This window comes from Alexandromys fortis, unplaced genomic scaffold (genome assembly GCF_014885135.2).
Source record: "Alexandromys fortis isolate MF-2015 unplaced genomic scaffold, M_Fortis_MF-2015_v1.1 scaffold_50, whole genome shotgun sequence".
Classification (NCBI taxonomy): domain Eukaryota; kingdom Metazoa; phylum Chordata; class Mammalia; order Rodentia; family Cricetidae; genus Alexandromys; species Alexandromys fortis.
In genome coordinates, this window is record NW_026067932.1 from 2,384,295 (window position 1) to 2,400,475 (window position 16,181).

At 46.7% G+C, this 16,181-nt stretch overlaps 1 protein-coding gene across 6 annotated transcripts in view; it reads left to right on the plus strand.

The window, feature by feature from the left end:
- The window catches only part of Plxnc1 (plexin C1), a 159,021-nt gene that overhangs the window by 10,517 nt on the left and 132,323 nt on the right, over window positions 1-16,181 (plus strand). For all 6 annotated transcript variants that reach the window (XM_050145566.1, XM_050145570.1, XM_050145569.1 and 3 more), the window contains exon 2: window positions 12,588-12,728. In XM_050145566.1, coding sequence (XP_050001523.1) covers window positions 12,588-12,728 — 141 coding nt within the window. The remainder of the gene's footprint in view (window positions 1-12,587; window positions 12,729-16,181) is intronic.

Below are 16,181 nucleotides of genomic sequence, written 5' to 3' on the forward strand. Positions count from 1 at the left end.
ATCCACCCCTTTCTGTCTCTCACTCAAAGGCAAACAGGCTTCTAAGAGATAATAATAAAATAAAGCAAAATATAATAAGACAAAACAAAACTAATACATTGGAGTAGGACTAAAACTAACAGGGAAAAGAGCCCTCCCTCCAAAAGGCACAAGAAACCAATATAGACACAGACCCCGCTCGTTGGCAAACTTAGGAATTCAATAAAAACACTAACCTGGAAGCCATGCTATATAAACAAAGGGCATGTAAAGTAAAAACAGAAATATAAAATAAGAATTTTTTTTTTTTAAGTCATGGCCTGACGTTATGGGACAAAGACCTCCAGTGAGGCCGTTGGGTTTATTTTCTGTTTATCTACTGCTGGGCCTGCAGCCCAGGGAGACTCCCTTGGAGAAAACTAAATTTTTATTTGAAAGTGGTTATCGGTTGGCAATTGCTTCTGGGTTAGTGTTGGGGGAACATCCACTTCTCCTCTCAGCTCTAGGACCCCGCCTTGTGCAGACCCACGCAGGTCCAGTGCATGCTGCCTCAGTCTCTAAGTTCATGTGTGTGTCAGTCCTGTTGATTCAGAGGGCCTTGCTTTCTCGGCTTCCCCCAACCCCGCTGACTCTTGCATTCTTTCTGCCTCCTCTTCTGCAGGCTCTGAGTCCTGAGGGAAGGGGTTTGATGGGAAACCCCCTGTTTGGGGGCTGAGTGTTTCAACAGGAGATCTGGGTTTTGTGTTCGTTCCTCTGCTCAATTACTGCTTGGAATGCTTTGCTCAGAGAAATTAGTTGTTAGGGACCTTGGTGTTAATCCTAGCCCCAAAGCCCTGCTGTTACGCAGAGTTCATGAAACTTTTTTTTGGTGAAGAGCCAGGTTGTCAATATTTTAGTCATTGCAAATGGCTCTCAATCTCTTAATTATGATTAATCTCTTAATCATAGCTACTGCCCTGACATTGTCCTGTGAGTGAAGCCTGTGAGTGAATGCTACGTCAACAAACTCCTAGAGAGAGGTCCCTACGAAATGTTATGAACACTGAAACCTGAACTCCTAAGTTTTACTTGTCATGAGTTATTCTCCCCCTGCCAAAAAAAATTTATTTTCAAATCATTTAAAAATGTAAGAACTATTCTTAGTTCCTGGGTCATTCAAAATACAGGCCAGATGTGGCCCACTGGTGGTGGCTTGCCAACTGCCGCTCTCCTGGAGAGCAAGACTTCTCTGAAAGGTCAGCTACTCACTCTTGGAGTATCTTGGAGTATCATGGCAGAAAGAGGCTTGGAAACCACAGGAACTGGTGCCAGCCACCCTCAGCACAGGAGGGCCCAGAAGGCCGCAGAGCAGGCACCTGACGCTTGAGAGGTGCCTTGACGCTTAGCAAAGACAGCGCAGAAGGGAGCTTTGGAGAGCATCCAGCTTGGGCGTGTCCAGGCTAGGGAGTGTCCAGAAATAAGCGTGCAGGGCCGGCCAGATGGCGAAGGATTTAATGAGACAGGCAAAGGTGGGTAGATCTACCCCGATGGCTGCTTTCGGACTTTCCAGACCTTGCTTTTTAAAATAAACACTTGCCCAGAAGCTCCATATGTTCAAAAGAACAGCGGGTCCTCTTTGACCTGCTGCTCCGGGAGAGAGCCCTGCCAAGTTCAGGGGTGCTAGGTGAAGCAGGTTGCAAAGTCTCTAGATCCTACGGCTTGCCCCCGCCCCACCACGCACACACCTGCGTCATCTCGGGAATGTCTGCTGAGCTGGGTGAGAAGACCAGGACGGAGGCTGCAAGAAGCAGAAAGTGGTTTAGAAGCTTACCCAACCTCAATGTGGTAGAAAAAGATCACTCAAGATAACATGGGTAAAGCAGCCGATTACAAGAACAGCCATTGGTTCAGATAGGTTATTTCTTGAATTTATATACAGGGGTCAGGAGTGTGTGAAACCGCTTCTGTCGGCCGTAAATAGGGAAGACAATAAATGTGTAACAAATAGGTATTTTTACACGAAAATGATAGCTAGAACCTAAACAGCCATCGTATAGCATTGCTCTGAATACTTATCCAGTATTATCCCCTTAATCCTTACCATAATTTGACAAAGTAAGGAATGTTTCCACTCCCAGTTTGCAGATGAGGGGGGGACAGTGATACTTTGTTAACTGTGTGTGTGTAGAGGGGAGATAAAACAGATATGTTGGGGGAGGGTGAGTTAGGGAAAGTTCAAACAAGACTCTTTAAGAGCTCACCTAGTCATAGCTGGGTCTGCGCTTGGCCGGCAAGCCTGAGCGCAAGTGCTCATGGGAAGATGACTTGGCCAGTGAGGGTAGCTGAGGGTGGGAGGAAGCAAGGGGAGTCTGTAGAAGGAAGCTGCAGCCCATCCGACAGAACCCCTAGGCTGTGGGAAGAGATTAGATTTTCTTCCCAAAGCCTAGGAGAGCTTTTGAAGGGAAGTGAAATGATTGGATTTGAATTCCTAAGTAATGGCTGGCCTGTGGGGAATGGCTGGCCCTGTGGAAGCAGGGAAGCCTGCGGGATGCTCTTACAGTATTGCTGGGACAGAAGTAATGATGTTGCTTCCGGTCAAGAGTGGAGACAGGGAGGACGCAGATGGATTCTTATTGTCATGGCCCAGTGGGGGGGATAAGGAGTACCCGAACTGAGTTCCGACCGTGAGTGTGGAAAGGTGGGTGGGAACGCAATAGCTTACTGAGAAATGGTTTTGAAAACTGTCGGCAGCCCCATTTGAAGATGATTTTTAAGTGCTGCTGGTTTCTAGATGCCTTTGGGACATTCAGAAAGAACGATGAAACAGGCATCCGTAATACATTTTAGGAAGTGGAACCTGCTCCTCCCTAAACCTTGGAATGTGTCAGGCTCTGTTTGGCCCACTCAGCCCAGTTGGGACTGCGTGGGCCCTGAGTGAAAGAAGGGAAGGTGATTTGGCTCAGGGTCCTGGAGGCTGGGAAGTCTGTTGGCGTGGTCCTGGCATCTGGAGATGACCTTCTTGTCACATCATGTTTTCTCTTTTTATTTTTTCCCTTTTTCAAGACCGTGTTTCTTTGTAGTTTTGGAGTCTGTCCTGGAACTAGCTCTTGTAGACCAGGCTGGCCTTGAACTCACAGAAACCCACTGCCTCCTGAGTGCTGGGATTAAAGGCATATGCCACCACTACCTGGCTTCTTGGCACATCTCAACACAGGGGGTGACAATGCAAGAAAAAGAAGTGTAGCTCAGATATCTGTAGAAAGTCACTAATGCCATCCTTTTGTAGAAAAGGTTTTGGTTTTTTTTGGTGTTTGTGGGTTGTCTGCATGTAGGTCTGTGTACCATGTATGTGCAATGTCTGTGGAGGCCAGAAGAGGGCATCAGACCCCCTGAACCTGGAGTTACTGGTTGTTGTGAGATGCTGGGTGGGAGCTAGGAATTGAACCTAGCTCTCCTGCAAGAGCCATCTCTCCAGCCCCAGTGCCATCTAATCTTAACGACCTCTGAAGGGTCCCACCTTCAAATACTAATCGTGTGTGGATTCCATTCTAACAGATGGATCTTTGGAGGATGCATTCCAGCCACAGCAAGGGGAAGTGGACTGGCTAGTTTAGCTTTGTTTCCTGTGAGGCTACCTAACACACACAGTGAGTGAGCCCTCAGTAAGGGACTATGAACTGCTGAGAAAGGGGTCTTCATCTAATGGAGAAGACAGTGAGAGAGCATTGAGAGATAAAGGCTTCCAGAATGTGCTGATGTTGAGCTGGGACTGTGTTTATTGGACTAGGAGAAACCAGGCAGTGTGAAGGGAAAGGGTGTTTCTGGGGACTTCCTGCTCAGTAAGGCGGAATTCCTCGTTGGAGCCTCCCTACCCCCGACCTGGTTGAAGAAGTGTGTTATCTAACACACCAGCTGTTCTTCATCATTGCTCATTGGCCTCCCCTGAAGGCTACTCTCTGCCACGGTGACCCCTTTTAAGAATTGGACTCCAAGTACTGACCCGTGCTTCTCTGAGGCAATAGGATGGGGGAGGCCTGAAGCAGCTGGCAGCAGCGGGTGTCACCTTGTGTCAGGACCCCATACTCTGCAATATTTTCTTTTCTTAGTCCTTGCCTTAGTCTTATGCGGTGGGCCTCTGATGAAACCCATAGCTCCTAAGCCTATTTTTAATGCATCAAATAATTTGGGCTGCCAAATAAACCGATTATATTGCTGTACAAATATATCGTTGTATAGTAATATATCTTAACACATTCAACAGCAAGATCTAGCAGCAGTAACCACCATAATCTCAAAGTAGAGATGAGCCTAAATGATATTTTGAGATATCAGCAGCAACTATGAAATGATATGAAAATATCTGATTTCTTTTGGTGACAAAGGCATGGCTTCATTTAATGCTACTGTGGCCTGCATCCAAAATGAAGAGAAAGCGCCGCTTCAGTTAGAGCTTGCTGAAATAAAGATGCGCCTGCCTCCCGCTGTGTCTCCTGGGTTCCTTGAGTTCTGTCCACTCCAAGCCATTTGTTTAAGTTTGAGAAACCATAATATGAAATGTAAAGTGTCTCATTTTGTGGCAAAGCTTGCTTGCTTGACTTATTTTGCCTATGAACTTATTCCTATATGTATTGTATAGGTCAGACATTTAGCCAATGGCAAGTGAATGGATGGATGGATGGGTGGATGGATGGATGGATGGATGAGCAGATAGATGGATGGATGGATGGGTGGGTGGATGGATGGATGAGCAGATAGATGGATGGATAGATGGGTGAGCGGATGGATGGATGGATGGATGGATGGGTGGATGGATGGATGAGCAGATAGATGGATGGATAGATGGGTGAGCGGATGGATGGATGGATGGATGGATGGGCAGGTAGACGGATGGATGGATGGATGGATGGATGGATGGATGGATGGATGGATGGATGAGCAGATAGACAGATGGATGGATGAATGGATGGGTGAGCAGACGGATGGGCAGGTAGAAGGATGGATGAAGAAAACACAGAAAGAAGGAATGACTACCTAAAGTCTCACAACTCTAATAGAGCTATGTTCATAAAGGTATATATTAAAGCACCTCTTGCATTCCCTTAATACTCAGTTCTTTATTTTTATATTACATTTGTTTGTTGTGTGTGTATACATGAGCATTCCATGGTTCACACGTGGAAGACACAGGATAACCTTCAGAAATCAGTTCTCTTCTTCCACACGAGGGTCCTGGGGATTGATCTCATGCTCTTTATTTTGTATTTTGTTGAGAGCTTTTGTTCCACTCTTAGAGCCACATCATTTTGTTATTTTATTGTTGGTGCTGTTTACGTGTTGTTGTTTTGAGGTGCAGTGTCTGTACAGCCTTGCCCACCTTAAAACTTGAAATGTAGCCCAGGCTTGCCCCCAATCCACGATCCTTCCCCCTAAGCCTCCTGGATACTGGAAATACCGATGCGCCCCACCATAACCAGATTTAGAGACACATTTTAAATAGTAGTATTCTCAGTCAGTAGGCTGTCTATGGATTAAAAAACTAATAGATCCAGAAGCTGTCTCTTATGAGTTATTGATGGACTGTGGATATGTATTTTGAGAAGGCCAAGATGCCTGACGACAGAATGTGTGGAGTGGTAGTTTATTCTTGCTCCCCGATGCAGAACCGAGACCTGCTGTTTGCAAGGGACAAATCTTGGTTCAGTTGAAGAACTCTGTAATGATTACGCCTACTTAGCAATGTTCCATAGTTGCCTGATGAGATATTGATTGGAAGTATTCAAACATTGATCCATGTGTTTATTTATTAATTCAATAAACATTTATCGACAACTTACTAGGAGTTAGATGCTGAGGTTGAGCTTGCTTTCAAAAGCAGAATAAGACAAACGGTGGTAGAGCCGAGAGTCTTCTGGGAGATAGACAATAAATACAACTTAAAAAACAATTATAGGTGTTCTGAAGGAAATGAGCGGAATGCCATGGTTCGGAGTAACAACTGGGGTGGGAGTCGGGAGAGTCAAGCTCCTGTGTAGGTGAAAAATTCACCTCAAACCTGAAAGATTTAAATGAGCGGGCCCAAAAGGGACTGAAGGGGAAGAAGCAGAGAAATAGTGTGTGGAGAGACCCTACGGTAGAAAGGTGGTAATGCTACTTCTGAAATAAAGCAGCTATGGAAACAAAACGAGCTTGAAGGAAGAGAGCTAAGTGCTGCATCCACCGTAGCCAAGGGGCCAGCTCAGGTGGGGGTCTGTGAGTCAGATAGGTGAAATTCTCTTGTTTTTTTTTTTTTTTTTTTTTTTTTTGAGTCAGGGTTCCTTTGTGTATCTCTGCTGTCCTGAAATAGACCAGACTGCCCTCAAATCCAGAGATTCACCTGCCTATGCCTCCCAGAATGCTGGGATGAAGAGCATCCTGCGTATATTCTAAGTGTAGTTAGGTGTGCAACATTAAAGAATGTTGAGCAAGTGTCCGATTTGTCTTAAAGATCACCTTGATTGTAGAATGCAGGACAGGTTGTGGTTGTAAGGGAGAGACCGGTGGACCAGCAGAGAGATGCTGTGGAGATGAGAAGGACGACTTGAGAGCATTGGGACATCTGTCTTGGACAGGGGCAATGATGGGAGTAGGGGACCTGGGGTTGTGACTGGTGGTTTTGTCGATGTATTTGTAGAGTATTGATGGACAAGGTGAGCAGAAAGAGTCCGGATGCCATTTTTCAGCAACTCCGCGAAGCCATGCGTGGATTCTGGTGGTTGTCATTGCACAATGAAAGTAGTGTATTTAGAGAGGTAAGGGAAGGGAGTTGGCACTAGTCTGCTTGTAGAGGGTGCTTCTGGCATCTTGTGGACAGAGACCCAAGATGCTAAAAAGGTCTGTATCCCACGAGACACACCTAATAATAATTATCTCACCCAGAATAATATAAACTTCTTTGTGGACAAATGTTGGTGGACCATCTTCCTCAGTTTAAAGATGCAGGGCAGGCTGTGGTTATAAGGGAGAGAGTAGTGGATCAGGAGAGAGATCCTGGAACCTGCCACTCCCAACGTTAGGGGAACGATTTTAGCAGTCTTTTCTAAAGTATTTTTGCTGAAATCGGTCAGAGGGAAGGAAAGAGATTGAGATGGGGGTGAAACAGGAACAGAAAGCAGGAAGGAAGAAGGATAAAAGTCTCGGAGCATCAGGTGGGATTTAGGAGGTGGAGGACGCAGGGCAGAACGGGAGAGCCGGTGTGAAATACAAGCATCTTTCCAGTGCCCTCTCCAGGTGAGCTATACCCGGAGACGGCGTCACCCGCTTCTGCCCCTCTTACTGCATCCACCTTCTGCACACGTTGTGCTTTTCCTATGAATTAGAATCCCTGGGTAAATTTTCCCTTCAGATGGTCTCACGGATGCCATAAACTTAGACCCAATCAATATATATTCCAGAAGAGTAGGTGGGACATGGGCAGCCTGAACAGCTGATAAAGTTCCACTTCATCTCGAGTGAAAGCCTTTTTTCCCCACATTTTTTATTTTAGCTTGATGAAGATGATTTCCTAATGATTGCCCATGCTTGTGTTCTCGTTTGATTCTCATGGCGATGCTGGGACGAGGCAGGGCATGAGGTAGGGATGTGTCCATTGTACAGTGTGGTGACCTGAAGGAGCCCCCTTGCCCCGACCCAGCCGGCTGTAAGTGAAGAGCAGGGACCAGAACTTGGATGCAGAGTTTTCCTAACTGCAAGTGGCTCCCTGGTGAGTCACAAGTAGCAAATATGGAGGCATTGTTTGAAAACCAGGGTAACCCCTGGGAACAGAATATAAAATAAGCCGCGCCAAGAGGGCATGTTATCAGCCTGAGAAATTAATAAGCACCAGCTGGCACTCTCTTTTGTCTTAGAAGGAAAACCCAGCATTCGGAAGTCTTCCTAACAATGGGTTTGAGTGAAATGGGCTCCACTCTCTCTTGGTGCCCAGCGTTGGAGGCCCAGATTTGTGGACATTTCCTGTATCTCTTACCACAAAGATGTCATCGGATACCTCATGTGGCATCATTGCTCACGTGTGGAGACAAAGCTAAGGCTGGGCCTTTGCCTTTCACACCCTAGAAATCATGGCTTAGTGGCCCCTGGAGTTACGTGGAATACAACTGTGGTGTTTACTCTCAACAAAATAGTTAGAAGTCGCCATAAAGGAAGGCAAGCCTATTGCTTTTGGATATGTTCCCTGCTCCTTGTGTATGCCTGACCTGAATGCACACACACACACACACACGCACGCACACACACACGCACGCACACACACACACACGGAAGTACATCCATTTTCACACACACCATCCCCATCCCAGGTTGCTGTGTTGCGTCCAAACCTCTGTCTTTCAGTCTAAACATCATTTGAGTCAAGGGCCCCTTTGCCTCTGACTGAGAGAAGTTTCCCCTCAGTGAGGGCTGGGCTGTGGGCGTGTGGTTATGGTTAGACATGGCAGGAAGGAGAAGCAGAAGGACGACAACGAGGGAACCAAGAAAGCCCAAAGGGCGGCAAGGCTTGGAGCTAAATCGAGATTGAATTTTTTTTTCCATGAAAGGCAGAAGTGGCAAAAGCATCATTACAAGGCATTAACCTTGTTACACATAGATGAACAAGCAGAGGCTGGGGCTCCAAGAGAAATTACACATAATAAACTAGACAGAATGGGCTGAGAGCGACATTAACAATTATGCCCTAAAGGGAGAGAAGGGCAAAAAGAGAAAATAGGCCAGAGGGGGAACAGAGAAAGAACAATTTCTGGACACGGGGGGGGGGGGGGGCTGCCTGCACAATTTTCCCCCCCTTTTCTGCTCAACTGCCCAGGTATTAACTTCACTTTTGTGAGGGGGTTCCTCTGGGGCCCGTCTGTCTTTTGTTTCCATTGGCTGAAACAAGCCTAAGAAAGGCCTTCTGAGGGTTCCTTTCTCCATTCACAGCAACCTGTCCATTTCTGCGTTTCTAGCATAAAAGAGTCCATTTCTATTCAGCCGGACCAGCCCTTGGAGCTTTCTGGTTGCCCAAGCCTCCTCCTATTTTCTTCCCGGGTCATAATTAGCTACAAAGTCCCGACTGTGTCTAAGGACCTCCCAGCTGGTCCGCTGCTGGTCCGCTGCTGGTCCGCTGCCTGATCCAACAAGTTATGAGTTTCATTTCTTAAACCGCGGTTTGCAGAAAATTGATTGACAGTTGCTTAACGCGACAGCTGCAGTCACCCTAGTCTGTTCCGCCCCCCAAGAACCTAGGGTCCGTTCTTTTCTCCTGTGCTAATCTCGGCGTGCTGGTTTTCAGCCTCCATCTTGGATTTGATGGAAGCAAAATGTCTTCCTTTTTCCACACGTGATGTATATTCTATACTTTTTATACGCCTGTATATTTTATACAGTCTCTACATCATGAAACTGTATTCCAAGGGGAGGAGTGAGAAAGAGGCCATGGCTTCCCCTCAGAGATTTTGTTCTAGGATAACTAAGTCCTAGGAACCCTTCCGACGAGTGCCTGATATCTCACTGGGAGTGAACCCACAGTTCCATGAGGTAGGAGAGCAAGTGTCTGGCAGTGGTGACTAAAATTGCCGTTTGGTTGGACTGATTGCGGTTTCTGCCAGCTCAGCTTATTGTGATCTGGAGAACATTTGAGGCCTTTTGGCAAAGAGGGTAGAAACCAAGGATACGTAGCCTTGGGTGCAGTAGTACCTGTTTGCATTTCCAAATAGTGACAGCAAGCACAGCTCACCTGTACTCCTGTGTGACAGACGCTTTACTAAATTCTCCTGAGACTTGTCCGCTAGCTTTTTTAGTCCTTGTAACAACTGTTGAGAAGAAATATTATCAACCCTTACATGCTATAGAGCAGTGGTTCTCAACCTTCGCGATGCTGCGACCCTTTAATACAGTCCTTTGTGCTGTGGTGACCCCCCCAACCCTAAAATGACTTCAATGCTACTTCCCAACTGTAATTCTTTTTGCTACTGTTACAAATCATAATGTAAATATCTGAGAGGTGACCCCAAAAGGATTGTGGCCCCCAGGTTGAGAACGGCTGATCTAGAGGCTGAAACAATGGGTTTAAAGTAGCTCAGCTAGAGAATAACAGGCTCCAGGCTCAACACAGGTTCGTGGTCCTATGCCACTTTTGTCAGGGACGGTGATAAAATGGATGTCATACAGCCCACTCTGACTCCTGGTGTACTAGGTAGTGTTACTCGTACTACCTAGTGCACCAGTACTTGTGAGTTCTTCACCACCACTAGCCTATCAGTCAGATAGTAGAGAAAGCCAACTCCTGCACTGATTAAATAAGTCACCCAGGTCATTCAATGATCAAGGATTGAGTTCAAAGACAGGTGGTATTTCATCCCACCAGGCTCTCGAGTGTGGCAACGGCACTGGTTGAATGACTGTGCTACATAGCTGTGCTAATGGTCTAGGTCTTAGTTTGGAAGACTGCATCTTTTGGGAAGAGGTCAGAGGGCAAAGCTAGGACACAGGAGATTGTAATCTGGGAACAATTTTCCCCTTGTTCCCCTTTAGCTTCTGGCCAGCCTATGTGATTTGGGACCAATCTTTGGCAAGCAGGCTATCTCCTCCAGCCTCAGCAAAGGCCTCCCATGACATCACTCTTCATGGTCTACTGGAATAGGAACAGCTATTTGGTTCCTATTCCATACCAGACCTAAGACTCTGGTCCCATTTGGTACTTAGAGATAATCCATAATGCCATAGCCTTTACCCTTTTTCTGTTGTGAGATGACAAGAAGCGCAGTCCACTTTTCAAAAATAAGAGTAGTGTGAGAACATTCTAGAAGCTCGGAAATATTGCCCGATTCCCTGACATAGCCTTGTGACACTCAAAAATTTCATAAAAAAATAAGCACAATAAACTGACCTTACATCTGGTCAGTTCTGGTTTTATTTTAAGTCAGGATGTGTCATGTGTATGTGGGGATTTTCTTTCTTTTTTTTATTAACTTAAAGGTCATCCAATGTTTTTTTTTTTTCTACTCATATCATGAGGCTTCCTTATCTAAACAGTAGCCTATTGTTCCAGTCCCCAGATCCTCAGAGATCCTTTTCCCTTAACTCTAGTTTTAACAGGATAGCTCCTCACCTTCCCTAACCACACGAGATACACTGTCTTTTCATGGGAAACATCAATCTCTAATGGGCATTCCAAAAGTCTCCTTCCAGGGAGTTCACTACAGAACATTTTATACAAACGAGTCCTCTCTTAGGTTATGGCATTCCTTCCTTGAAAAGGTGATGGGGTATTGAAGGATGCTATCCTGGCTCACAGAACAACGTCAACAGAGAAGTATCGATGGTACTTTAGAGCCTTCTGAAATCAATTTAGTCCACGAATCCATTGAGTTTAGATGTTAATGAAACTTGGTGGGTTTAAAAAGAATGAATATTTAATAAGACATAAATTGAAAGGCATAAACACTGTTGGCAATAATATAATGAAGTTAATAAGTCTTGGGCTCCCCCTGCCCACCTCTCCACCCCCCAAACAGTCCCAACTCAGGAACCACTGTGATGCTTACTGATGTTTGCCGTCTCTCTCATTGGCTGGAATTTAAATGTGTCTTTGAAAACCATAGTACAGTTGGGAACTGGGCTCTGGCAGATAAAGTGTGCTATCACACTGTGTTCCGAAGCTGCACTGGGCAACCTCTCTCTCTCTCTCTCTCTCTCTCTCTCTCTCTCTCTCTCTCTCAGCTCCCTCTCTTCTAGAGATTTGTGGAACAAACTCAGCTTCCTGTCGTTGGAGGCAGGAAGCAGCGTGGGGCCCTTCATTCCTTTTAAACAAAAAAAGGGAAAGACATTTTGCTTGACACTCTCTGGGTCCCAGGTTGAAAAGGGGGCCTTTAGTTAATGAGCAGGAGCAAGCATGTGATTCCATGTGCTCAAAGCCTGACAATTGAATGCGTTTAGGTTGAGGGCTTTGCTTTTCACTTCCCCTTTAGCGTTAGATCAGGGTCCAGTCCTACTCAGTTCCTCATTAGCCGGGTCTTACCACCCACCCCAGGTCTGGCTGCCTTCTGCCCTCTGGGTTAGTCTTTAGGCTTCATGGTGCACTATCAGAATCCCTCCCCTCCGGAGGCCTACTGATAGTCCCCTGCTACCCAATAGGGTAGTCTGAGCCAGTCACAGAAGCGCATGCATAGCTAAAAGGAGCTACGTTATAGTTCATCTTAGAATGAACCTGGCGTCCAGTACGGTGTCCAGCCCCAATTCAGAAATGGGTTCTCTCCTGGCAATAATGTAGAACTCTGCTATATAGATCAAACTGTGTGTGTGTGTGTGTGTGTGTGTGTGTGTGTGTGTGTGTTGGGGGGTGTCGGGCATGTGGAGTGGATGGCCAGCTCAGTGCTGGCAACCAGTACGTGTGAATACGCAGTTCTGCGCGTCATTTTCCCTGGCTTGGGCCAGCATGGTGAGTTGGCAGAGGAAGCGGTGAAAGCTGTTCCCAAGAATCCCGCTGAAGAGAATGTATCTAGGGTTCAGAAATGCAAACGTCCTAAGAGCTCCTGAGTGGTATTTTAGCAGTATGAAGAGAAGTACTTAAGTTTTAAAAAAAAATGATCTTTTTATCCCCCTTGTTTATTTCTGTGCAGAAAGCTGAGGACCGGCCCGAACAGGTCCAGCCAATTGCGTCGTCGACGTTGATCCACTCTGAACTGACATCTGTTTACGGCACCATGGTGATGAACAGGACTGTCTTGTTCTTGGGGACTGGAGATGGCCAGTTACTTAAGGTTGGTTTCTCTGTGTTTCTTCAAATGTCTCCTTTTAAAAAAGTTTGCTTGTTGCCTGTCTGTTTTAATTTTCAATCCTGCTTCTGAGTTCTATGCAAGACCGTACCCCTAAGATTGCTTCGTTAATGCCATAGAGACCCCTGCCATGAAAAGGCTTGCAGGAAATTTTAGGAGTCTGTATGTAGTCTCTGTTCCCCCGCCGCCACCCTCAGCCTGCTATGAGGCACCAGCCGCCTGCACTCTGGGAATGAGCCACACAGGGGCCCTTTCCTTACTGTTAGCTGCTGAATGCGAGTCGGGCTTTACCCCGTCCCTGACTCACCTTCCTGAGACATTTAACCTTTGGGTTCTCACTCCTTTACACGGGAAATGTACAAAGGACCTGATTTCTCACAACTTCAAAGAGATGAGCGATTACAGGCTTGAAAAGAAGAAGAAAAACGGGCGTGCCCTCCCCCTTACATCCCGCTCACCACCCTCAGAGGGGGTTTGCTTTCTGCCCTTTGTACCCACATATGCCAAGGAGAGGTTCGAAATTTGAAATTCTTTGAGACTCCCTGGACTTGCATCTCATAGGACCATTTCCCCCACCATATAGATGGTCCCTGGTCAAGTTGAGGATTTTTTTTTTTTAAATCACCTGGGGGAAGGGACAACGTGGAGGAAGAGAAAGCCAACAGACCCACCAAGGGACTCTTCTGAAATCATCCCGTGATCCTCTTGTCAGTGTCCTTAGCAAGCCTGAACTGCATGTCTCCGGTGGCCTCCAGTGACAGTCATTGCTGGGAATCGTGTTGGTTCACCCTAGACGCGGCTTGACCTCTCTCGGCAGCCGATCAGTTGACACTCAGCGCAGATTCTTAATTGAATGCCGGCGGGTCTGTTTTGCCAGCTTCTGTCCCTCTTCGGCCAGCTGTGCCTTTAGGCAGATCATTTAGCCTCTCTTAGCCGCCATCTCTCCAGCTGTAAAATGAGATTATACTAGACAAGCCAGGAAAAAAAAAATCATTTCCATCTCTGATGGCCAGGGACTCTGTCTTTGCACCCATAGCCTTCCTCCAACCAAGTTTGTATATGTCCCCCCCCCCCCGTGTCCGCACTTCGATCATACCTTACCCCCAGTCTGTTTTTTTTTTCTTTGTCTTTTTATTCTGTGATTTGCTGAGCCCTCTGTATTTGGCCCAAACCCCACCTTCTCTTTGATGGTGTCCCTAGAGGCATCTTGTTCTTCCTGTCTCCCGAGCTACTCACTACCAGCCTCATCGTTGACTTGTTACCGAGGTCATGCCTTGGTACCTAGCCTCTCTGGTTCACATTTGCCCTGCCAACTGGATATTAAGCTTCTTGTAAAAGGGGCCATGAATCCCCCTCAGTCTGACATGGTGCCGAGTGCCGGGTAGGCATTTGATTGGCTCTGTTTCCTTTGGAGTAAACCCAGTAACATATGGGAGGGAATTTGTTTGTGTATACATTCTTTTTAAATATACATCGATCATCTTTCTTGCCTTGCTAGCTTCATTTCCCGGGGAAAGGAGAGGTAGATGCACACCGATCATTGAGCACTCACCCAGGGATGCCCATGGACATTCTATAACCCGGTTAGGCCAGTCAGGCCCATTAGCCCCGCAGAAGAAAATTCTATCCATCCTTCCTGGGTCTCCTTTCCAATTATCTCTTCAGATTTGGGATGTTTTTGACAAGTGTTTTGACAAGAGCACTGTTTCCCCAAGCAGAGCCTACCAGCCTGTCACATGGAGGATTGGAGGTGAAGGAAGACTTGCCTATAAATAGCTCCCCATGGGATGCCCTGGCTTCCCTGTCCTGTGGGTTCAATTCAGCCATTCCTGTGTAGCTGTCCACTTCAGGCTTGCTGGGAGCCAGCGGTCGGGACCAAGCTGCAGCCAGCTGAGACTTAGTCCTCCTGTCCTCAGGATATGGGGTACCACTTTTAACACCCCCATCTCATTTTCAGGATCCAGTTAACAAGGATCGATTGGCATTTTGTTTTCATTTTGTGACTTAACACTTTCATGGAGTTTCCCGCATGTGAAGTCCCTCTACCTCTGTCTCTAATTCAGCTCTCACAACCCCATTTTACAGGCAGAAGCATGGAGGCCTAGAGTTGCTAAGTGACTGGCCACAGTTGCCAAAGGGCAGTGCAGGGATTTGAACTTGGGACAACTTCAAAGGCTAGAGTCATATCCCCCAGCTACAGGGACCTTGAAGCCTGGGCCCCAGCTTCCAAGCTCTTTCCTTGGGGTGCTCTCAGAAAGAAGTAGAGAGTGTGTTGGAGGGATCCCAGTCCTACTGGGGTTCCTGTGGTTGAGGGGACCTCTCACCTGACCCTGGTTTACTTCTTGAGGATCAACCCCCACCCTGCCCCGACTCTGTCTCCTGGGATAGTTCCCTCCCAAAGCAGGAGGTTGTGAGGGGTGAAAGCCCCACACATGGCCAGTATGGGAGTTTCCTTTAGACTCCCTCTTGTACCCCATGTGCAGATTCTTGGCTGTAGCCATTGAAATTACTTGGGAGAACCTCCCCTCGCCCCACAAAAAGACAGGTTTGGGCATAGATAACCCCTAGATTCGTCTGTTCAGAAGCGCCTCACTTCTGTCTTGTCACACTTGTCTCCGGAACTGTTCAAGAAGATGAACACGGAGAGACAGACACATGCTCGGCTTCTGAGCGGTAATGTGGAAGTACTAATGAGTGCCACCCCCCCCCAAAAAAAAACCAATAAAAAAAGAAAAAAAAGCCCATCCTGCTGCAGACAGTGGGGAGGAGAGGGAGAAGAAAGGGCTTGGATCTCCCAAAGCCTGACTCATCAGTTTCACAGTGATCAAGAGGCGAAGGCATTTTGACATGTGCCAGGCACCGTAGTATATGCCTGGCTGAGTGTGAGGCTGGCATCCGGCAGCCAGTTGCTGTTTTTACCACCGCCGGCAAAGACCCGACTTCTTAAATCTCTGCAAACCTCATGGAGTTTTAATATAATTTGGTGCCATTTTAAACCTCATGCTATTTAAATGATTTCTTTTTTTCCTGCTTGTGAAAGAACTGTAGTCTCACGTAGAGAGTTGCAGGGTTGGGGAAGGGGGGCAGGGCAGAGAGGAAGGCGAAGAAAAAAAAATGATCCTTAATTGCGTCATATAGAGACAACCGCTGTCAGCATTTTGGATTCTTTTTTTGCATAGTTGAGGTCAGCCCCTTCTGCATCCTTCTCTCCTTCAGCTAACGAGCAAAGAGGCTTCTATTAAGATGCTGCCACAAACCCATTGTAAACAGTATTTTTAAATAGCTCTATCATGTTCTGTTATGCGGGAACACAATTTTGAACTTGTGCCTAGATACTGGATCAATTTAAAAAAAAAAAAGTCTTTAGAGCTCCCCCCACCTCAACCGGCCCCGCCACTCCAGGAAGACGGCACTACTTCCAGAGGTAATATTTTAGAG